General features: G+C 37.4%; 1 protein-coding gene across 1 annotated transcript; it reads right to left on the minus strand.

The window, feature by feature from the left end:
* Nucleotides 1-185: 185 nt before the first annotated feature.
* Nucleotides 186-6,473, minus strand: LOC108414583 (transcription factor PU.1). The gene is made up of 6 exons (XM_017687468.2): nt 6,352-6,473; nt 5,714-5,744; nt 4,507-4,648; nt 3,284-3,399; nt 1,170-1,314; nt 186-793 (listed from the first exon to the last, which is right to left on the minus strand). Exons 2-6 carry the CDS (start codon nt 5,732-5,734, stop codon nt 483-485), a joined length of 735 nt encoding a protein of 244 aa, XP_017542957.1. The 5' UTR covers nt 5,735-5,744; nt 6,352-6,473; the 3' UTR covers nt 186-482.
* Nucleotides 6,474-24,188: the final 17,715 nt, after the last annotated feature.

A 24,188-nucleotide genomic window follows, 5' to 3' on the forward strand; every position in this document is an offset into this window, starting at 1 on the left:
TTATTAACTGTGAGCGAGTTTTGGATAAAGGATTAAGTCAAAGAATTTTTACATAAATTGTTAATTTAGAATTAATTTTTGGATAAATTGTTAACTCACAATACATTTTTTGCATAAATTATTAATTCAGAATGAAATTGTGGATGGATTATTGGCTAAATTATTTAGAGTCATAATAAATTACTAAGTCAGAATTAAACTTTAGATAAATTCTTAAATCAAGAGTATTGTTTTATTTATCATTAATTCACAGTGAGTAAGAGTAAGAGTTTTGTGTAAATTATTCTTTCAGGGTGAAGTTCTGGGTAAACTATTCATTTTTAATGAAGTTTTAAATAAATTATGAATTCAGAATGAATTTTGGTTTATTAATTTCTAGTGCTTTTTTGATAAATGATCAGTGTGAAATATCAGATAAAAAATTAATTCAGAGTCAAATTTTGGATGAATAATTAATTCAGAGCAAAATTCTGGGGACATTATTAGCTGAATTTTTGGGAGCTGCTCTGGAGGCCCCTCAGTGTTCTCTCATTGAACTGGTAGGTCAGCTTGCGTTTGACTTTGCAGATTTCTCCGGTGCGCGAGTAATTCCGTAGAGCTCGAGCCATTTTCTGGTAGGTCATGGTTTTGCGGTTTCCTTTGCGTTTCCCCCACATTTCCGCCAGTTTCTCTTTGTTCTGTGAGGAGAACTGGAAGGTTCCATTTGCCGACTGAACCCACCAAATGCAGCTGCGCATGTCGGGACTCTGCAGCATCTCATACAGAAACTGAAATAAACGCTCTTTTCTTTTACCTGCAGAGAACCAGAGAAAGAATGTGTGTTCATTCCAAACACTGTTTTTCTCTTTCTTGCTGAAAAATAAATAAACAGACCACAATTCATTCTGAGCGTCTGTCTCACAACCTCTGTCTGATTTCTACCTGTCTCTCTGTTTCTGCCTAATGATCTATCTATCTATCAATCTGTCTGTCTGTTTATCTGTCTGTCTGTGTAAGTATCTGCTTGTCTCTGACAGTGTTTGTCTGTCTGTTCATCAGCTGTATATTTGTCTGTCTATTTGTGTGACTGTCAGTCTGTTTTTCTGCCTGTGTGTGTAACTGTCTGTCTTCTATCTGTCTGTCTGTCTCTGACAGTGTTTCTACAGTAAAGGTGTATAAAGGCCTGGTACCAGTCAGTGGGGTGATGGGTAGCGTCTCCCAGGCTGAAGTTCTTTGGCCACCTGTAGGGGGTGATGGGGGAAACTCTGGGCAGACAGAGCTGCAGTGGGAGTCAGAGTCACTGAGGAACGGAGCTTCATACACACAGTGCTCGCCCTATAAAACACGCATGCATCTTAAAGTTATGGTTAACTGTTCGTAATCATCTTAAACTTTTACGTTATACATGCTCCCCCTGGGCAAAGTTATTAGAAAACATAATGTTAATTTTCATTGTTATGCAGACGACACGCAGCTCTTCATATCAGCCAAACCTGATGACAAACAGAGAATAAAGAAAATGGAGGATTGCGTAAAAGATGTGAAATCATGGATGTCACACAACTTTCTTCTATTAAATAGTGATAAAACAGAAGTTCTTCTATTAGGCCCTAAAGCTGCTAGAAATAAATTATCACACCTAATGTTGAATCTGGCCGACTTCTCAGTCACACCTGGTTCAACAGCTAAAAATCTTGGCGTTATCATAGATTCAGATCTAGCATTTGATAAACACATATCTAATGTTACTAAAACAGCTTTTCTACATCTCCGTAACATCGCCAAGCTAAGAAATGCTTTATCCTTACATGACGCAGAAAAATTAGTACATGCCTTCATTACGTCAAGGCTAGACTACTGTAATGCGCTACTGTCAGGATGTTCTAGCAGTAACTTAAATAAACTTCAGCTAGTTCAAAATGCTGCAGCCAGGGTCCTTACTAAAACTAGAAAATTTGACCATATTAGTCCAGTCCTATCAGCTCTTCACTGGCTTCCAGTCAAATTCCGCATAGACTATAAAATTCTCCTGTTAACGTATAAAGCCCTACATGGGCTCGCTCCTGAGTATCTGAGAGACCTTATCTCCTATTATGAACCACCACGATTACTTAGATCACAGGGTGCTGGCTTCCTAGTAGTTCCCAAAATTCAGAGAAGCTCTGCAGGAGGAAGAGCTTTCTCTTATAAAGCGCCCCAACTCTGGAATAATCTCCCCGATAATGTTCGGGACTCAGACACAGTCTCAATCTTTAAGTCTAGACTAAAAACTTACTTGTTTAGTTTAGCTTTTGGTAGTTAATGTTAATTCCCTTTAGATAAGGCTGCAGATCCAGGGGTTCATGGACATAGTGAATTGTGGGTAAACTGAGATGCTGGTGCTGCTGTCACTCACTACATGCAGTCACTCAGGTTTGTGGACGGTGGAGTGGGTGAATGCCAGTGTCTCAGGGAGCCTCCGTGTCTATGTTACCTTCTGGCTCTCTCCCTTTAGTTAGGCTGTCATATTCAGACCTGCCGGAGTCATTAGTCACACTCTGATAATTTTTTACATTTTCTGTTCTTCATAAATACAGTCTAAACTAATTCCTAAATCTTTCCTTCCTCCGAGTTACTGACTGTCCACCGGTCCGGCCCAATACTGATGGATGTCCCACCCTCAAGTCCCCCTGTCCCCCTGATTGACCAGACTGATGGAAGTTTCTGGAACGCAGCTTCTCCACTACAGATCACATCCAAATCTATATGAACTCTAATTGTTTCCACTGTTGATTATACACACCTGAATATATTAGAACTGCGTGGATGTAAAATTGACTTTTCAATGTTTAACTTATAAGTTGTCTGACCAGTGGTAGGATGGTCCCCCCCTTTAGATGTGAGTCTTGGTCCTCCCGAGGTTTCTTCCTCCTCCAGCTCTGAGGGAGTTTTTCCTTGCCTCAGCGCTCACGGGGGTTCTGTATATTCTGTATATTATGTTCAGTGTTTTGTCTGATTCTCTGTGCTGTGATTCCCATTTTTGTAAAGCTGCTTTGTGACAACATCAGTTGTAAAAAGCGCTATATAAATAAATTTGATTTGATTTGATTTGATTAAACTGTATGGTTAACTTACGCCCACCCCCACCTCCCCACCCCGCTTTCTGCTAAATATTGCCAATCAGCCGAGATGTGTTTGAAGTCTGAAGTTTATTTCTTTAGCGTTAAAGACACCCGATACCTAAAAAGTAATGACACCACCGATTAGCATGATGCTAACTGCACGCATACATTTTCTCACACTTGCCTCAAGGGGGTGTACTTACCCACTCGTTGGTACTGTACTGGCTGGGCCACTGCTGCTGCCTGGTGGTTCTGTCCTCTGCTCTGGATGTGCCGCCATACTGCCACTCATATGCAAACCTCCCCCACCAGCTGTTCTCTGAACACAATCACAGACTGCAGTAAGACCCTCAGTTATCAATAACCAGCTGAAGATGATAAAACCTTCCTAACATGTTCAGAGATGTTTCTTTTGACTTAATCACACAATAATACATAAATATTGAGTTTTTGGACAAATTAATTCAGAGTGAATTTGGAAATAATGGATGCTTTTTGGAGCCATTAACCTGAGGGGTAGAACTTCATCTCCATCCTCTCTACCCTCGTGCAGGGTGATTCTATCAGTACTTCATATTCCAACATTATCAATGTTTAGTATTCCATGATTAGATGACAAGCTTGTTGAAAATATAACCCACAAGAAAGTCACTCATCCTGCACTCATTTTATTGCTGTCTGTGCACAAGAAGATATGAGTAAAGGTCATGATGGACGTCCCCTCAGTAAACTAGTCCAGTCTAAACTGGGCTGAGTGAATTCACACTGGACAAAGTGCAATATTTGGGCAAAAAAGACAAAATTTCATAACTCACATAGTGCACTATACAGGAAGCAGTGAGCCATTTAAAATTCAGCATTAGGATTTTCAGAGCTCGGATTTTATGGATGTTTAATATTGACCAATTAACTGGGTTAATGGACTGTTTGTGTTCAGTTTTCAGCTCTTTACCTGCTTGTTTTATGGTAAAGATGCTACATATTGACCTTAAAGAAAGTTGTATGCATGAAATGGCTTTAACTCTGAAACACAAAATGACCATTGCAGTTATCTGTTTTTGACAAAAAACAAAATAATAATAATAATAATAATAATAATACAAAATCAATAAAGTTACATTTTTAAAATTACCTTTATTTTTACTTAATCTAAACAACTCAGTTTGATTGATATTACCTGGAATGCACAATAAAACATGATTCATGAGATCTTTTTTTGCAAATAAACTCCTCATTTTGTGAACAAAAGCAACGTAACAAACACCTGAAAAGTGAACATCTAACCCAGTCCTTGAGCATCTGTTCACAGCCCTCAGCCAAAATATCAGCAGCTTTAGGTGAACTGACCCCCCCCCCCCCCCCCCCCTTTACTGTCCTCTGACCTTTTACTGTCCTTGTCTCCTGACTGCTGTTTTCTCTTGCTGACCTGCAATGATGATCTCCCCTTCGGTTCGGCTCTGTGCTCTGGGTTCTTCTCCTGAGTGCTCCTGCAGATACTCCTCAATGACCTCCAGCTCCATCTCTCCAGCTGACGGCCCACAAGGATGCAGCTCCTGCAGGTATTGGAGCTGAAGAACGAAGAAACAAACATGAAACATGGAGTAACCCAGAGGAACATACAGACAGAGATGCTAAAGCAGAGCTGGAGTGACGATTCTGAAGTTCAGCCATGTACTGATCTCACTGCAACACCACTGCAACAGCTCACTGTATCATAGCTTAGTGTATAAGATTGTATTGCAACATATTAATAGTATACTAGTGTAATTACATAATAATCTATTATATCACTTTATATAGTGTTCTAATGTATTATATAGTGATCTATTATGGCATACATATTAATAGTACACTAATAGTACATTAATGTATTACTTAATAATCCATTATAACATTATATGGTGTTCTATTGCAACATATTAAAAATATACTAATGTATTATATGATGTATATTAGTGCATTATATAGTAAATCATTATATTATATACATATTATATACATATTATTATATTATATACATATTATATAGTATTCTCTTATATTCCATGGAATTCTGATTTAACCTGTTACAGAGTATTCTATTTTCTTATATCATATTTTGTGTGTGGAGAGTGTGTGTGTGTACACACTGTGTAGTATATGTGTACAGTGTATGTGTATGTGTGTGAGTGTGTGTGTGTGTATACAGTGTGTGTCTGAATGGTGATGTTGAGAATATGAATGTTACAGTGTGTGTTTGTGTGTGTATACAGTGTGAGCGTGTGTACAGACTGATTAATGCTGTAAATTTGCATGTGTGTGTAGTTACAGCATAATTCCATGAAATAATTTGCATTTCTGACAGAATATCTGGCCATCAACACAACAGCCGTTTCAGTGTTTAAACAATTCACATGTTGAGAGAGTGTGTGTTTACCTGCTGTGTAAATGTGTGTGGTGTTTGTTCAGAATTTAACCCTTAGTAATAGTTCATAATTTCCCTATAATAGCTCAGTAATTTTAGCACAGTATTTTTCAGTAATATCTCAGTGTGAAACCTGTTTTTTTCTTCTTCAGTAACTCTAAGTTTGTTTTGTTGCTGAATTCTAATGTAAACAAATAAACAAACAATAAAAGACTAAACTGAGACTCACCGGTTCAAGGCTGGTCAGCATTGTGTACTCTCTGGAACACACACACACACACACACACACACACACACACACACACACACACACACACACACACACACACACACACACACACACACACCACAAACACGATGGGTGAATTAGAATTCACACACACACACAAACACATGCACACACACACATAAATACATAACATAAATACAAACAAACATGAACACACATCACACAATCACAAATGCGAACACAAACATGCACACACAACACACATCACAAACACACACGTACACACATCACAACACAAGCACACAACACATCACACAAATACACACACAAACACTCACACACAAACACATTACAAACGCACACTCACAACACACATTACACAACACACATCACATTACATACAACACACATCACACAACACAGCCATTTAGAGAACTCAATATTCTAATGCTGAACACACATTCATACTGGATATGTGTTAATATTTAATATATTTTATTGGATATTATTGTTCAATTTATGGTGATATTGATTTTTCTTTGTCTCTGGATAAATAAATAACTTTATTTTTTTTTACATACTACATGTTAATGTGTAAGTGTGTTAATATTGAGTGCAGTTGAGAGTGTGCGAGTTACCTTGTCAAAGCTCCCAATGTAGACAGTTTCAGATATTTCTGTAAATGAACTGAAGCAGATGGAGTTAAAATCCGTCTGATGAAGAGTCACCTGTAAAGTTCACCTGCTGCCAGAAAACAGCCTTTTATATCCTACACACAGACACACACACACACACCCTGGATTCCCCATGTCCCTGTGCCAATCTCTAAATGCAAATCGCCCCCCCCCCCCCCGGCCACGCCCCCGGGTAACAGTCTGTAGGCCCTCTGGCTCCACTGCTTTGCTTCTGTCTGTATTAACGTCATTACTCATTCATTTCTGTCAAAATAATCACTCACAAAACCACAGTTAGATCTGAATAACAGAAATTCTGTTAAAATAATTAGAGGCATTATATTTTTTTACAGATAGCAAAGTTTAGTAATTATAAATTCACAGTAACATGCAGAAGTTTGATAAAGTTATAAGATTTGCAGTCAGAGTGAGCTTAGATTTATCTTCATTTTCATGAGATAGTTCAATTCAGTGATAAACTCCTTCAAACTGAGTCTCTATAAAATGTCAAATACAGAGAGAAATATCTAGTAAAATTACAGTTTAGCTCATGTGAAGTTCATTAACAAAAATCCTAACACCTCAAACAATTGAGCACATTTCAGTTAATATTAAAACAGTCTATGATATTCTGAGAATAAAAACATACTGAATCCTTACAACTACCATAGAGTTACAGCAGAGCTACTGCAGAACTACAGCAGAGCTACTGCAGAACTAGAGCAGACCTGCTGCAAAACTACAGCAGAGCTGCAGCAAAGCTACATCAGAATTACAGCAGACCTACTGCAGAGCTATTGCAGAACTACAGGAGACCTATAGCAGAGCTACAGAAGAGGTACAGTAGAACTACAGCAGAGATACAGAAGAGGTACAGTAGAACTACAGCAGAGATGCAGCAGAGCTACAGTAGAACTACAGCAGAGCTACAGCAAAGCAACCACAGAACTATAGTACAACTACAGTGGTGCTACAGTAGAACTACAGCAGAGCTACAACAGAGCTATGGCAGAACTACAGCAGAAAAGCAGAGCTACAGCAGCACTACAGAATAATTACAGCAGAAAAGCAGAGCTACATCATAGCTATTACAGAACAATAGCAGAGCTACAGCAGAGCTACTGCAAAACTAGAGCAGAACTACAGCCAAGATACAGAAGAGCTACTGCAGAACTATAGCAGATCTACAGCAGAGCTACTGCAGAACTACAGCAGAGCTACATCAGAACTACAACAGAGTTACTGCAGAACTACAGCAGATCTACAGCAGAGCTACTGCAGAACTACAGGAGAGCTACATCAGAACTACAACATAGTTACTGCAAAACTACAGCACAGCTACTGTAAAACTATAGCAGAAATACAGCAGAATCACAGCAAACCTACAGTAGAACTACTGCAAAACTATAACAGAGTTACTATAGAACTACAGCAGAGCTACAGCAGAGATACAGCAGAGCTACTGCAGAACTACAGGAGAGCTACATCAGAGGTACAGCAGAGCTACAGTAGAACTACAGCAGAGCTACAGCAAAGCAACCACAGAACTACAGTGGAGCTATAGTAGAACTACAGCAGAGCTATGACAGAGCTATGACAGAACTACAGTAGAACTACAGCAGAGCTACAGCGAAGCAACCACAGAACTACAGCAGAAGTGGAGTTACAGTAGAACTTCAGCAGACCTACAACAGAGCTATGGCAGAGCTACAGCAGAAAAGCAGAGCTATAGCAGCACTACAGCCAAGACATAGCAGAGCTACAGCAGAGCTACTGAAGAACTACAGCAGATCTACAGCATAACTACAGCAGAACTGCAAAACTACAGCAGAGCTAAAGTAGAGCTATTGAAGAACTACAGCAGATCTACAGCATAACTACAGCAGAGCTCCCGCAGAACTACAGCAGAGCTAAATCAGAACTACAACAGAGTAACTGCAGAACTACAGCACAGCTACTGTAGAACTACAGCAGAACTACAGCACAGCAACTGCAGAAATACAGTGGAGCTAGAGTAGAACTACAACAGAGCTGCAGCAGAGCTAAATCAGAACTACAACAGAATAACTGCAGAACTACAGCACAGCTATTGTAGAAGTACAGCAGAGCTACAGCACAGCAACTGCAGAAATACAGTGGAGAACTACAGCCGAAAAGCAGAGCTATAGCAGCACTAGAGCAGAAAAACAGAGCTACATCAGAGCTACTGCAGAACAATATCACAGCTACAGCAGAGCTACTGCAGAACTACAGCAGAGCTACAGCCACTATGCTATTGCGGAACTACAGCAGATCTACTGCAGAACTGCAACAGGGATACTGCAGAACTAGAGCAGAGCTACTGCAGAACTACAGCATAACTAAATCAGAACTACAACAGAGTTACTGCAGAACTACAGCAGAGCTACAGCCTCTTGCCCATTATAAAGTTCTACTGCTGAGTGTTCATCTGAACTATTTTTTAATCTAATCATTTTTCCTGTATTTACTATATTTCTGTGAGAGAATCACTCCAGAAAATCATTACAACTTCTTTCACATCTTCCAGGTCACTTTAAAAATCATTCTCTCATTTGCTAATGTGATGTGTGTGTGTGTGTGTGTGTGTGTGTGTGTGTGTGTGTGAATAAAAATGAATTAAAGCACTCAGTAAACTTGGCAGGGGAGCGGCTGAGTGAGTGAACGAAGCAATAAGGTTATAATTCTGTCAGTGCCTAGAACTCAAGGTCACTGTGGCCTTATACGCAGAAAATAACTGTAATATTTACTTTATATACACAAAATAATTTTAAGATTAACTAGCTTCTAGGTCAAAGTGCACAGGTTACCAAGTTAGTTCACTCAGAGAGATGAAATCTCTCACAAACAAGTCAAATAAATCCAATTCGATTAATGATCTTATTACAGCTCATGGGCTTGATTTTATGCTTTTAACAGTAAAGTGGTTACACACTATACAGATTTTATTTTCAGTGTCAGTTCCCAGATGTCAGTGTTATGGATGAGATTACTAAGTCAGGGCCCACATATGTAGATGATAAGTCAACCATGGCGAAGGGTATTCTGCCTTTATTAATATTATTGCTTATAATGCCAGAGAAATCCATAATATCAGGGAAGTCATAAATACATCTATACCCACGAAAGAGCCCGTGTTCTCTTCATCACCACTTAAAGATATCATTGTTAAAATAGTACAGTTTAGTACTATTAATAATGAAATTATAATTGATAAAATGAGTCATCTCACACCCTCCATTTGTAACATTTTAAACATGTTTCACTCAATAGCAGTAAACACTCACCACACATAGTAAACACATAAGTCATGTCAGGCATTTTTCCTAACATGTTAAAAACTGCTGATCTGAAGCCTCTCTGAAAAAAATCTAGAAGCAACTCTATTTGACTGATTTCAAGTCTACCTTTCATTTGAAAAAATATTGAAGAAAAACATCTTCAAGCAACCTACTGGCTTTCTGTCTAGACAAATTTCATCATAGTGCTGAGACATCTCTAATTAAAGTGATTAATGACATTTGTCACATGACAAAAAAACCTCTGCTATTGCTTGATCTCAGCGCTGCCCTTGATACCACTGACCATAAACTCTCCTAGGTAGACATGAGCACTTGGTTGGGTTCTCAGGAACTTTGTTAAATGGTTTAGTTCATACCTGCAAAAAGGGACTACTTTGTGGAAACTGAAAATAATATTACTGAGATAGTGCCAGTGACCTGTGGTGTCCCCCAGGGTTAAGTTTTTGGGCCAATCTTATTTTATTTATACATGCTTATTCTTGGCAAAATGGTATAAGATTATTGTATATCAGATCTCCCCAAACAACTCTCCCCAAACAACTATGGTCCCCTTGACTCACTTTGTAAATGTCTTGAGCATATCACTAATTGGATGGAACAATTTTTTCTGTAGTTGCATAAAGATTTAATGAGATTATTTTATTTAATAGCACTGAGAGGCACAGACTAGCTGTATATCTGGATTCAAGAGCCCTAAAATCTAAAGAACTTGGATGTAACCATGGTGCACTAATGAATTCCTATCACAGTTTTAAGAGCCCTGTAATTAAATCAGCTTTTTATTACCTAAAGAACGTCAACAAGGTCAGAGATATTCTGACTCAAGCAGACCTGAAAAAAATCATCCACGCCTTTATTTCTATTGGGATTGATAATGGTCTCCTAACTAGACTCGACAATCAAACAGCTTCGGCTGATTCAGAATGCAGCTGCCAGAGTTTCACTAGAAGTAAAAGAAGGAACACATCCCTATCCTTTCTTAAATCCTTACACTGGATACCAGTCTGTTTCAGAATAGACTAAGGTGCCATTACTGCTATATAAATGTCTTACTAGTACCTTAATATCTTTATTTTTATTTAAGAATTTTTCTCTTTTACAATCTATGATTTTAATCATATTTTTATTTCTATTCTCCTTTATTTTATTAATAACTGTATTTTCTCATTTGAAAAGCACTTTATATGATAGCAGTGAATGAAAGGTGCTATATAAATAAACATGCCTTTGTGATGTATTCAGGAGTTAACTTTAATATTTACCTTACATGCACAAAATAAATTTAATATTTACTTTCTGTTCAGAATGTGACTAACATTAATTTTACATTAACTTATTTTAATAAAGTAAATTTTAACTTCATTCATAGTGTTGGACTATGAAAGGAACAGTATCAGAAAAATGGATTATCAAAAAAAAAATAGAAATTACTTTTGCTTGATTGCCTTAAAAACTTTCCTTCCCCCAGTTAACCTGAGACTTTAGGGAGTGTAAGTTGCTTACAGAGGTGGGCAGGTCAGCAATTTAATCGGTATTTCCCTTTAATCAATGACTAAATAGTAGTTTTGTTACTGTGAAATGATGAGCTCATGGACCAGTGACGTTGTGTTTAACTGTTGGCGCTGAGAGGAGATCAATAATTCCAGCAGCAGCTGGGACACCTGTCTGATTTGCACTGCTGAGACTGATAACACCCACCATCTGGAATATTGCACCTTTTTATGAACCTGTTTCACAGAGCCAACTCCACCGAGCCGCACTATCACACGGTCCCACCTGAGGGACGGACTGTTTGCTCTGTAAACACTTCACTGTGCTCCAAATCCCTGAGCACCTCTCGTCCCGTGGGATCCTGCTTTCTTTCACCTGCTCAGACATTCATGATGGTCAGAAAGGATGGACCAGCCATGGAGTTCAGCTTTCAGAGCAGCATTTCTTAATGCAGTTTACACACAGTAAACAATGCGGTTTACATGCTTTACAATAAACAATTCAGTTTTCATGCTTCACAGTAAAAAACAGTTTATAGTTTATACACATTACACACAGTAAACAATAGAGTTTACACGCTTTACCCTGAGAAAACAATCTAGTTTACCTGCTTTCACACAATACACATTGCAGTTTACAACATTTATAGTGAATAATCCAGTTTACATGCTTTGCACATAGTATACAATTCAACTTACATCTATTACACAGCATTGTAAACAATTCAGCTAAAACTACACACAGTGTGGAGTCAGTGCATCAGTGAGAAGTCAGTGAATCAGTGAGTCAATGTGGAATCAGTGAGGAGTCAGTGAATCAGTGAGAAGTCAGTGAATCAGTAAGTCAATATGGAATCAACGTTTTAGTGAGGAGTCAGTAGAGAATCAGTGAGGAGTCAGTTAGCCAATGTGGAGTAGGTGAATCAGTGAGTCAATTTGGAGTCAGTGAATCAGCGAGTCAGTATTAAAGTGACAGTCAGTGACATCAGCAGAGTGAAAGTCAAACTGAATATTTTTCTTTCTCTTCTCTGCTGAGCTGAATGTCACTGATGTCACTGAGCAGTTGTGTAAATTCCACACGATTCTGCACGTGAAATTTTGCAGCTCAGGAAACTCAGACGTTTCTCAGGAGCCTCGGGGCGAGTCTGGAAAATCCCCTGATGGGCGGATTTGGCAGTTAGTTTACGCAGCGATGCACCTGCTGCCAAAAATTTCAGCGACGGCAAAATACAGCATACAAAAATACAGCAGCCGATTCTTATCATTAATGCATATTTAATTAATCAAACCCGACAGACCTGATCGTTCTAACTCACTTTAAAACCAGATGAAGTGAGCGGGACTCTCAGGAACGCCGTTTCAGGGCAGAGGTTTCGGATTTACTGGTGTGAAGCTGCACGTTTGAAAACGTTGCTTTATTTGACAGTAAAGTCGGAACCTGAGTGCCCTTAAAAATAGCTGCATGCTCAATTAATAGATTCTGAAAGCAGCAGAAACTTGCGGGCATGCTGCTGTAACTGAGTAGCTCTGAATCTGCATCAGTAACACTGAACTTACTGTGCAGAAGTGATGGCACCCCAGTGGTATTCAAAAGCTGTACATCTGAGCATAGAGTACTTATTTTCCCACAACATTCCCAAAACAGTATACTTATACATTATTACTTAATCATAATCAGTGTAAGTAACTTTAGTACAGTAAATAGCAATATTGTTGTGTTGATGTGTTTATTTAGGCTCTTAGCTGACGTCTCCTCAAGGAAGATCAGTATAAACTGCAGTTAATTTAATTAGCTGCTTTATGTCATCAGTATTTCATTCATTTAAATCAGGAGCTGCTGATACTGAAGGAGAAATCTGGAACCAAACTTCAAACTAGCTCAAAATGTTTTTTTTTTCTTTTCAAAATAAGAAATTTATATAACTTTTTGCTGCATTTATGTTTAAGTGTATTTGCTGTAATTTTGTGTTACAGTGAATTCAGCATAAGCACAATTACTGCCCAGATAAATCCCTTTAAACAATGTACATAGGTTCCACAGTGCTGTATGATCATTAATGCATCTGTTGTTAAATAGGCATTTAAAAGCTTTTATTATGTGCATCAGTTCTCAGTTCACAACACACACTCAGTGTTCCTCAGCAGGCTGTTACACAGCAGTTAGAAGCCGCAGCATGCAAATATGTTCTTTATAATATTAATATACAAACAATTCACCATTCTGCACTGTGTGTGTGTGTGTGTGTGTGTGTGCAGGTGTGAGCGTTTACAGTTTATAAGGAATCCCCAACTGAACTTACAGAAAATAATCCATAAACAAATCAGGAATACTGTACAAGAGGGTGTGTGTTGTGTTGTGGGGGGGCAGGGATTGTAGGGTGGGACAGGGAGAGGGTTGTTGGGAGGGTTTAGTGGGGATTCCCCCAAAAACCTCCAAAAACCACACACACTCACTCAACCCATACATGCACTTCATCTTCCCCAATAGACTTCTACAACTCGTCTCTGTCCAGTGCTGCTTCATATTTAAAGTAAATAAATAAATAAATATCTTTATTTCTAGAGCACTTTAATAGCAGTGGCAGCTCAATGTGCTTTACAGCCAGCTGATGCAGCATAATAATGATAGAAGAAACTATGAGTATTAATTCATAACCATAAAAGACAATATCACAGATCAGATTAAAGAGATGAACACCAAACATACATAGTTTTAATAAGGCACTGAGTTAAAGAGCTGCATTTTCAGATGTTTATTAAATATGACCTCTGAGCTTGTAATAAAAGTTGAGCTGAGCTCCACAGTTCAGAAGCAGAATAACAGAAAGAGTCTCTCCAAGTTTTCTGTATTTTATGGAAGGTGTTTGCGGAAAGTCAGTATCTGCAGATCTAAGATCATAAACAGACAAACGTTCAGGAGTCTTAAGGTCATTTAGAGCTTTAAAAACAAGCAGCATAAATTAGCATAAACCTAGAAGATCCAGGTGGTCAGTGCAGTGTGTAAACTGAGGTGATATGAGCTCTCTGTGTTGGTGGTGTGAAGATCCTTGCTGCTGCCTTCTGTATGGGTTGTGGAGAATGGATTGTTTTCAAGATCATTACATTGATCAACTCTACTGAACAAATGCAGCAAAAAGTTTCTCTGCGTTGCTCTGAAAGAGAAAAGGCTGAACTTTAGAGACATTTCTTACATGATAAAAAGCTGCTATAGTGACTGTGTTTACATGCAGATAAAACAGAGCTAAGATCACACTCAGATTGCCTACTGCGGGTTTGGTATATGAAGATCAAGAGCTGAGCTTCTCATAAAGCAGCTTCCCCTGAGTTTTAGTACCAACGATCAGTATTTCAGATTTTTCGTGATTTAGTTGTAGAAAATTCTGTGAGAAATATCAAAAACACAGCTGGTTAGTCTGTCTACAAAGTCTTGATTACCATAAGGAATTGAAATGTACAGTTGTGTGTTATTAGCATTGTTATGTTTCCTAATGACATAACATGTAAAATGTGTTTGATGAATGGTTCCCCAGTGAAAACAAGAATTGTCTATGCATTAATTATGCTTTAAACCATTCTAAAACTGTGCCTGACTAATTCAAGAGGGATTGAATTAGAATCTTCTGATCTATGGTATAAAATAAGACCAGAACAGAAAGATTTTGTGTATCAGCATTGAGCCTGAGATCATTCACAAGGGTAACAATGCTGTCTCAGTGCTGTGCTATGTTGTGTTTAAAACAACTGACTGAAAATTCTCATATAAACTGTTATATATTAGATACACTTTTAAAAACAACTTTTTCTAAGACTACTTAAAAGTTGAAATTTTGAATTTGAAAATGAAAATGACTTAGTCCAGAAGGATCCATGCTGCTGTTTTTCAGCAGAGGCTTCACCAGGGCAGTTTTAAAAGTGTATGTAAAAAACCTGTTGACAGAGAACAATTTACAATAGTTAAAATATTATCTTGAACACAAAAACCATCTGAAAGAGAGAAGTATGAACAGGGTCAAGATCACACATGGACACACTTAATTTGTTTTATAACAATCATAAGCTCCTGATAATTGATAAGATCATCACTGATATAGGTGGACATTATTCAAGTACAAACTTCTATTTGATTCACTCATCTGTTCAAAATGTCAAAGCTGAGCTTAGTTTTTATAGTCATGGATGTTTAAATATTGAACTTAACTGTTTACAAAAAATGTAACTGAAAAAACATTCACCTTTTTTAATCTAAACTTTTATCTGTAAATAGTCAATTTTCAAAATTTTCGGTTTTATGTAATACTCTCACATTTCTATCAAATGTATGAATTAGTCATTTTTGCATGTAATATTTGAAGCTACATCAACAAAAAATTCATGAAATTATTATTTTTCTAAACAGACTAATTCCAATTTCTTTAGAGCTTTTAATGAATAATAATCATAGTTATTATACTAATTAATACTCATATTTTAGTTCAGATTAGTCAGTGTGTGAAGAGTTACCTCAATATTTAAAGTGGTATTCCACTGATTTCCCAGAATTCTTCCATAATTTGAGAGTGTATGAGACTTCGGATTTAAAGTGGTCTCATGCGAAATGGTTCAGATGTCACAATGACTACAACACAAATATAGACATTTTATTTACTATCCAAATCCACCAGTTAACCTACACATGTCTTGAGTTTGATGTGGAATGTTAATGAATAGTGGAACATCTGAAATAATAGTTTTCTTTGGGAATTATTTTGCCTCACAGTGCCCTGCTTGTATCCTTCCCCCATGAATTGATTTTAAGTTCTCAAATTAGCATCAACCAATATCTCAGATAGCAGGCAGTGCATTCATAATTATTTCATGTAATAACGTTCTTTGAGGGAGATTTTAGAGGTTCCTATCACTACCACTGTGAGCAAGTACTCTAGAACGGAGCGTTTCACTACAGCCTCTAAGTGACTCTGTTTACATTCAATTATACTGGAATTTTGAAAGGTTGGTGGAAGTCACTAAATTTGGAATCTAATGGAGAAAACTTTAAACAGAAAAACTATGAATTTTGCAGAAAATAGAAAATTTGGCTTGTTTTTTTTTTTTAACACAAGCCCACGTGACCTTATTTAGAGGCTTTATGTGAGATGGACTAGAATTATTAAAATCAGCTTAGTCATACAAACCTCATGTCTCTAAATGCATCTGAACTGAGAAATGTGGTGCATCAGCTGTGCGTCTTCTTTAATAGAACTCAATGCAGTACAGCAATAAAAAATTGCAGTAACGCAATACAGTAAACACAGTGTATTTTAGACCTGCTGATGGTGCTGTACTGATGCGCCTCCTCACCTACAGAGGTCCCTCTCACCACAGCTTCGAGAACTTCTGGTAACAGTGATGTTTCTCACTGGACATTCGGCTGTATGAGGTCCACTGGTTGTGTTGTATTGTTTATTGTATTGTTTTGTGTTTCTTATTTTATGCGATTTCACTATATTGTTGCTACATTTATTATTGCATGATTACACAATTGTTTTCTTTTTCTGTTTGTGTTGCATTATATTTATGAATGATACTGTAGAAATAAGCTTGAATTATTAGACAAATGAACAACAATATGTTGCTATAGAATTAGTTACAGCGTTAGTGTTCCAGTCTTAATATTACAGGGTTAGTGTTCCAGTCTTAATATTACAGCCTTAGTGTTCCAATCTTAATATTACAGCGTTAGTGTTCCAGTCTTAATATTACAGCGTTAGTGTTCCAGTCTTAATATTTCAGGGTCAGTGTTCCAGTCTTAATATTACAGTGTTAGTGCTCCAGCATTAGTGTTCCAGTTTTAATATTACAGCATTAGTGTTCCTGTTTTATTATTACAGCGTTAGTGTTCCAGTCTTAGTATTACACTGTTAGTGTTCCAGTCTTAATATTACAGCGTTAGTGTTCCGGTCTTAGTATTACAGCGTTAGTGTTCCCATCTTAGTATTACATGGTTAGCGTTAAGGTCTTAGTATTACATGATTAGTGTTCCTGTCTTAATTTTATAGCGTTAGTGTTCCGGTCTTAATATTACAGCATTAGTGTTCCACTCTTAGTATTACATGGTTAGTGTTCCGGTCTTAGTATTACATGGTTAGTGTTCCGGTCTGAATATTATAGCGTTTGTGCTCCGGTCTTAAAATTACAGGGTTAGTGTTACAGTCTAAATATTACAGCCTTAGTGTTCCAGTCTTAATATTACAGTGTTAGTGTTCGAGTCTAAATATTACAGGGTTAGTGTTACAGTCTTAATATTACAGGGTTAGTGTTAGAGTCTAAATATTACAATGTTATTCTTCCAGTCTTAATATTACAGCGTTAGTGTTTCAGTCTTGATAGTACAGGACTAGTGTTCCGGTCTTGATATTACAGCGATAGTGTTCCAGTCTTAATATTACAATGTTAATGTTCCAGTCTTAATATTACAGAGTTAATGTTCCAGACTTAATATTACAGAGTTAATGTTTCAGTCTTAATATTACAGAGTTAGTATTCCAGTCTTGATATTAAAGTGTTAGTGTTCCAGCATTAGTGTTCCAGTCTTAGTATTACATGGTTAGTGTTCCGGTCTTAGTATTACATTGTTATTGTTCCAGTCTGAATATTACAGCGTTTGTGCTCCAGTCTTAAAATTACAGGGCTAGTTTTCCGGTCTTAACATTACAATGTTAGTGTTCCAGTCTTAATATTGCAGCGTTACTGTTCCAGTCTTAATATTACAGGGTTAGTGTTCCGGTCTGAACATTACAGCGTTAGTGTTCCGGTCTTAATATTACAGAGTTAATGTTTCAGTCTTAATATTACAGAGTTAGTGTTCCAGTCTTGATATTAAAGCGTTAGTGTTCCAGCATTAGTGTTCCAGTCTTAGTATTACATGGTTAGTGTTCCGGTCTTAGTATTACTTTGTTAGTGTTCCAGTCTGAATATTACAGCGTTTGTGCTCCGGTCTTAAAATTACATGGTTAGTGTTCCGGTCTTAACATTACAATGTTAGTGTTCCGGTCTTAATGTTACAATGTTACTGTTCCTGTCTTAATATTACACAGTTAGTGTTACAGTCTTAATATTACAGCGTTAGTGTTCCAGTTTCATTTTTACAGCGTCAGTGCTCCAGTCTTAATATTACATTGTTATTGTTGCAGTCTTAATATTACAGCATTATTGTTCCAGTCTTGATATTACAGCATTAGTGTTCCTGTTTTAATATTACAGGGTTAGTGTTCTGGTCTTAATATTACAGCGTTAGTGTTCCAGTCTTAATATTACAGGGTTAGTGTTTCAGTCTTAATATTACAGCGTTAGTGTTCCAGTAATAATATTACAGCGTTAGTGTTCCGGTCTTAACGTTACAGCATTAATGTTCCAATCTTAACACTACAGCATTCGTGTTTGTCTTAATATTACATCATTAGTGTTCCAGTGTTAATATTACAGCGTTAGTGTTAGTCTTAATATTACAGAGTTAGTGTTACACTCTTAATATTACAGCTTTAGTTTTCCAGTCTAAATATTGCATTGTTGGTGTTCCAGTCATAATATCATAGTGTTAACATTAGTGTTGGAGTTTTTTCTGCTGTGGGATTCGACTTTCCAGAATCAATAAAATTCCCTAAACAAACAATCCCATTGTTTTTTCTTTATTATCTCCAGCAGCACATAGAGTACATGAATGTGTAAATCATCTGTTTTCCAGACAAGCAGATAACACACACACACACACACACTCCAAGTGTATATATCAGTGTGAGAGGTTGTTGAACTCATTCTGCAGCTGCTGCTCTCAGAACACAATAACTCTTTATTCTCTCAGTGAACAGTGACAATAAACGCTTTATAAAAATCAATCAGCCTGCAAACATCATTTACACACCTTCTCTCTCTAAATCTCTCTATCACTCTCTCTTTCTTTAACTAACTCTCTCTGTCTCTAATTTCTCTCTCTGTTATCAATGCTTTAATCCACATTTTCTTTATTTTAAACACCTAAAATTAATTCAAAAAACAGTGAGAGAACTGAACAAATCCATTTTCACAGAATTCAGATCAGAATTTTGATGGGAAAACTGGAAGGTAAAGAGCACAAATGTGTTAGCTAAGCTTCACAGGTGTGTCAGAGAGAAATCATTCATCAGCAGATAAATTACCTGATTCAGCCAACAACAAGTGAAGAGAATTAGCTTAAAGTTGTCAGAGAATTAGCCTACAGTCTGTGAAAACTAAATCTAGCTCACATACAGAATTTGCCTACAGCTAGTTAATTATGAACTTGCAGCTAGTGTACAGAATTAACCTAGTGAGGAACAAACCTTCTGCAAATGTACAGACTTAGCCTACAGCTATACTGTTAAAAAAAATAGAGGTCAGCTCAACTTAAAATGATATAGTAACTGATTATATTGCTTTTCTTGAGGACACACAACTTAAATTTCTTAGTTCAGTCAAAAGTTCTCTTAATGCTTTTAGTACTGCATCTCAGCTATGTAAATAAAATGAACTTTTTTATAATCAACTTCCTTACCACTGGTGACCTGTCCAGGGTGTGTCCTGCCTTCCGCCCGAAGACTGCTGGGATAGGCTCCAGCACCCCCCCGCGACCCTGACGGAGAAGCGGCTTAGAAAATGGATGGATGGATGGAAACTTCCTTACCAGCCAAGACTCTGTCCATCACAACATCCTGTGTGTGAGACATTGAGTACACACTCATGGATGGCTATGGCATCGCTGTGGCTCAATCTCACAACCTCCTGTTGGGTAGACGGCTCAGTCCACTGCACCACTCAGGAACACGTGAACCAACTCAGATTTTGTGTCTACAAATGTTTAATACACTGGAGAAACTATTTGTTGTTTTGACTTTGAAGTGTGGCATTATCTCATGTGGTGCAGCTGTGTAATAATTCATCCCAACTTTAGGAGGTTCTGAGTTTGAATCCCAGCAATACCACAGCAGGCCATTAGAAAAAAAATATTGTCATGTCTTAGATCTGGTGACCAACCGGCCCCAGAGAAAAGGTATCTGTGAAAATCGTGTGTAAGTCGCTTTGGATAAAAGTGTCTGCTAAATGTAAATGTAATGTAATGTAATGTAATGTAATGAAAATCTGAGAAAAAACTGTGAAAATGTTATACTGGCATTTATATCGAGATACACAAGAGTTTTCTAAGTTATACAAACCAGTCTGTGCTTGACCAGGCCTGTGTTTGGTCTCATACCTTTTCTCTGAGGCCGTTTGGTCTAACAATATTTAGTCTGATGTTTAGTTTCACCAGATCTGAGTCATGATGGTGGTTTTTCTGGAGACTTTTATCTTGAGGAATGATGGCAATTCTGACACAGGCAGCTGAGGATGTCCTAAAATGTAACCTGTAGCCCCACCTAGTGCTAATTAACATATATTTGCATTTTGGTCAGTTTGAAAAGGAAAATGAAAATGGGAAAATGAAGTGAATCTCCAACAGGTGGCGCTGATGTTTGTTTACAGTTGCCTTTTCATTCCGACAGTTAAAGCACGCCAAAAACTGGATCACAGACTGTCGCTTTGCTGTTGATTTATTCATTTTGCATTTTCATTTAATTTGGTCAGATTTGAAGCCAACCGCTATGAAAAAGAAATAAGAAAGTAAACATTGCATTTTGATTTTAGTTTTGACATGTATTCTGCTTTTCATGAAGAGAAGCCAAAGCCAAAGTGAAGTTTGTGTTTTCTTTTGTCTGTTAGCTTTTACATTTTAGATTTGGCTATGAAATACCAGAATAACGACTAAAATGAAATGACATAGCTGTTTTCAATTTATTTTTATTTTTGACACAAATGTCTCATGCTCATGTGAAAAATGAAACTGCACATTAAGGTATTTAATTTCATTTTCAATTTTGGCAGGATATTTGCACAGATGTTTGGAAAAAGAAATGGCAAAAAGAGGTTTGCATTTACATTTTATTGTTTTCATTTTCTGGCTGGATTTGCCTCCCATACCCAAGTGAGTCCAAAATGAATGGGTTAAGATGCATTTGAATAAAAACATAGTTTATAAATCCTTTCAAGAATATTACAATCAGAAAATGGTGTAGGATTATATAATAGAGGGAACACAGAAATCCATGCTCATGTTTATGTGAGGCGTATTGTTTGTGTGATTTATGTGTAGGTGGCCGTGTAGTTGGTGATCCACAAAGAACCTGTTGAGGTGATTATTTTTCCTCTAGTTTTATATTAAACTTATTTCAATGAATAGTCTATTCAAGGAATCTTACCTTTATGCAATAGTTTTTATTTACAATGATGAATCTGTGTAGATATTCATGACAGATTAATGTTAGCACCTTCTTACACAAAGCTATGGTTAGCTCCTTATGCGCCAGCTTCTTGTACGAATTCTTCCATTCCACCTTAAATGGTGCATCACCCAGCTTCTTGTTTCTGTTGAACTTTTAATGGTGCAGCTTAGGGCACCAGAAAGTGACTGCTGCGCCATTTAAGGTGTAAAGGGAAAACTCAAACAAGAAACTGGCAAATAAGAAGCCAACTTTAGCTTTGTCCATCATTTTATTTTTCTGTGAATTAAGATGGCCTTTTCTGCTGGTCTGGATGGCTAATTAGCAGTTTTTAAAGAAGTAAAACCTAGATTAACCTAGATTAATCTGTCTGAGAACTATAACAAAACAAATTTGGTGAAAATTGTTTGAGTAATAAGGAAGCTGTGGCCAATTTAATCCAGAGAACTCATCATCTCTCAATACAAGTAGATGTGTTCACAAGATAGAGAACAACAGGCAACATGGCATATAGCTATGTATATCTATGGCTACTGCCCAAAACCCATTAGCTGTACAAAAAAGGAAATATACAGGTGAGCTTTCTTGAAATACATCCTTACTTTTTGTTTTTAGCTGTTAAGCTCCATCCCTCTAGAGTTTTGCAGTCATGTTGTTGATATTATGGGGAAACAGAAAGTGACCAGGCTCCTCATAAACCGGCTTTGCTACAGCTAGTAAAATTTGCCAATGCTAGTAATGAATGAACCTACAACAAGTGAAGAATTTCCATACAGCTAGTGTACAGAATTAGCCTACAACTAGTGTACAGAATTAACCTACAGCTAGTGTACAAAATTAGCCTACAGCTAGTGTACAAAATTAGCCTACAGCTAGTGTACAGAATTAGCCTACAGCTAGTGTACAAAATTAGCCTACAACTACTGTACAGAGTTAGCCTACAACTAGTGTACAGAGTTAGCCTACAGCTAGTGTACAAAATTAGCCCACAGCTAGTGTATAGAATTAGCCTACAGCTAGTGTACAAAATTAGCCTACAACTAAGGTACAGAATTAGCCTACAGTTAGTGTATAGAATTAGCCAACAGCTAGTAGGCTAATTCTGTACACTAGTTGTAGGCTAATTCTGAACACTAGCTGTAGGCTAATTCGGTACACTAGCTCTAGGCTAATTATGTTCACTAGCTGTAGACTAATTCTCTACACTAGCTGTATGCTAATTTGGTACACTAGCTGTAGGCTAATTTGGTACACTAGCTGTAGGATAATTCTGTACACTAGCTGTAGGATAATTCTGAACACTGGTTATGGTCTAATTCTGTACACTAGCTGTAGGCTAATTCGGTACACTAGCTCTAGGCTAATTATGTTCACTAGCTGTAGACTAATTCTCTACACTAATTGTGGGCTAATTCTGTACACTAGCTGTAGGCTAATTCTGTACACTAGCTGTAGGCTAATTCGGTACACTAGCTCTAGGCTAATTATGTTCACTAGCTGTAGACTAATTCTCTACACTAGCTGTATGCTAATTTGGTACACTAGCTGTAGGCTAATTTGGTACACTAGCTGTAGGATAATTCTGTACACTAGCTGTAGGATAATTCTGCACACTGGTTATGGTCTAATTCTGTACACTAGCTGTAGGCTAATTTTGTACACTAGCTGGAGGCTAATTCTGTACACTAATTGTTGGCTAATTCTCTACACTAATTGTGGGCTAATTCTGTACACTAGCTGTAGGCTAATTCTGTACACTAGCTGTAGGCTAATTCTGTACACTAATTGTGGTCTAATTTTGAACAGTAGTTGTAGGCTAATTCTGTACACTAGCTGTAGGCTAATTCTGTACACTAGCTGTAGGCTAATTCTGAACACTAGCTGTAGGCTAATTCGGTACACTAGCTCTAGGCTAATTATGTTCACTAGCTGTAGACTAATTCTCTACACTAGCTGTAGGCTAATTTGGTACACTAGCTGTAGGCTAATTTGGTACACTAGCTGTAGGATAATTCTGTACACTAGCTGTAGGATAATTCTGCACACTAAATATCTAATTTTGTACACTAGCTGTAGGCTAATTCAGTACACTAGCTGTAGGCTAATTCTGTACACTGATTGTTGTCTAATTTTGTACACTAGTTGTAGGCTAATTCTGTACACTAGTTGTATGCTAATTCTGTACACTAACTGTAGTCTAATTCTGTGCACTAGTTGTAGCCTAATTCTGTGCACTAGTTGTAGCCTACTTCTGTACACTAGCTGTAGGCTAATTCTGTACACTAGCTGTCGGTTAATTTTGTACACTAGCTATAGGCTAATTCTGTACACTAGCTCTAGGCTAATTCTGTACACTAGCTCTAGGCTAATTATGTTCACTAGCTGTAGGCTAATTCTGTACACTAGCTGTAGGCTAATTCTGTACAATAGCTGTAGGCTAATTATGTACAGTAGCTGTAGGCTAATTCTGTACACTAGCTGCAGGCTAATTCTGTACACTAATTGTGGTCTAATTTTGTACACTAGCTCTAGGCTAATTCTGTACACTAGCTGTAGGCTAATACTGTACACTAGTTGTAGGCTAATTGTGTACACTAATTGTGGTCTAATTTTGTACACTAGTTGTAGGCTAATTTGGTACACTAGCTGTAGGCTAATTCTGAACACTAGCTGTAGGCTAATTCGGT

Source organism: Pygocentrus nattereri, chromosome 9, assembly GCF_015220715.1.
Source record: "Pygocentrus nattereri isolate fPygNat1 chromosome 9, fPygNat1.pri, whole genome shotgun sequence".
Taxonomy (NCBI): domain Eukaryota; kingdom Metazoa; phylum Chordata; class Actinopteri; order Characiformes; family Serrasalmidae; genus Pygocentrus; species Pygocentrus nattereri.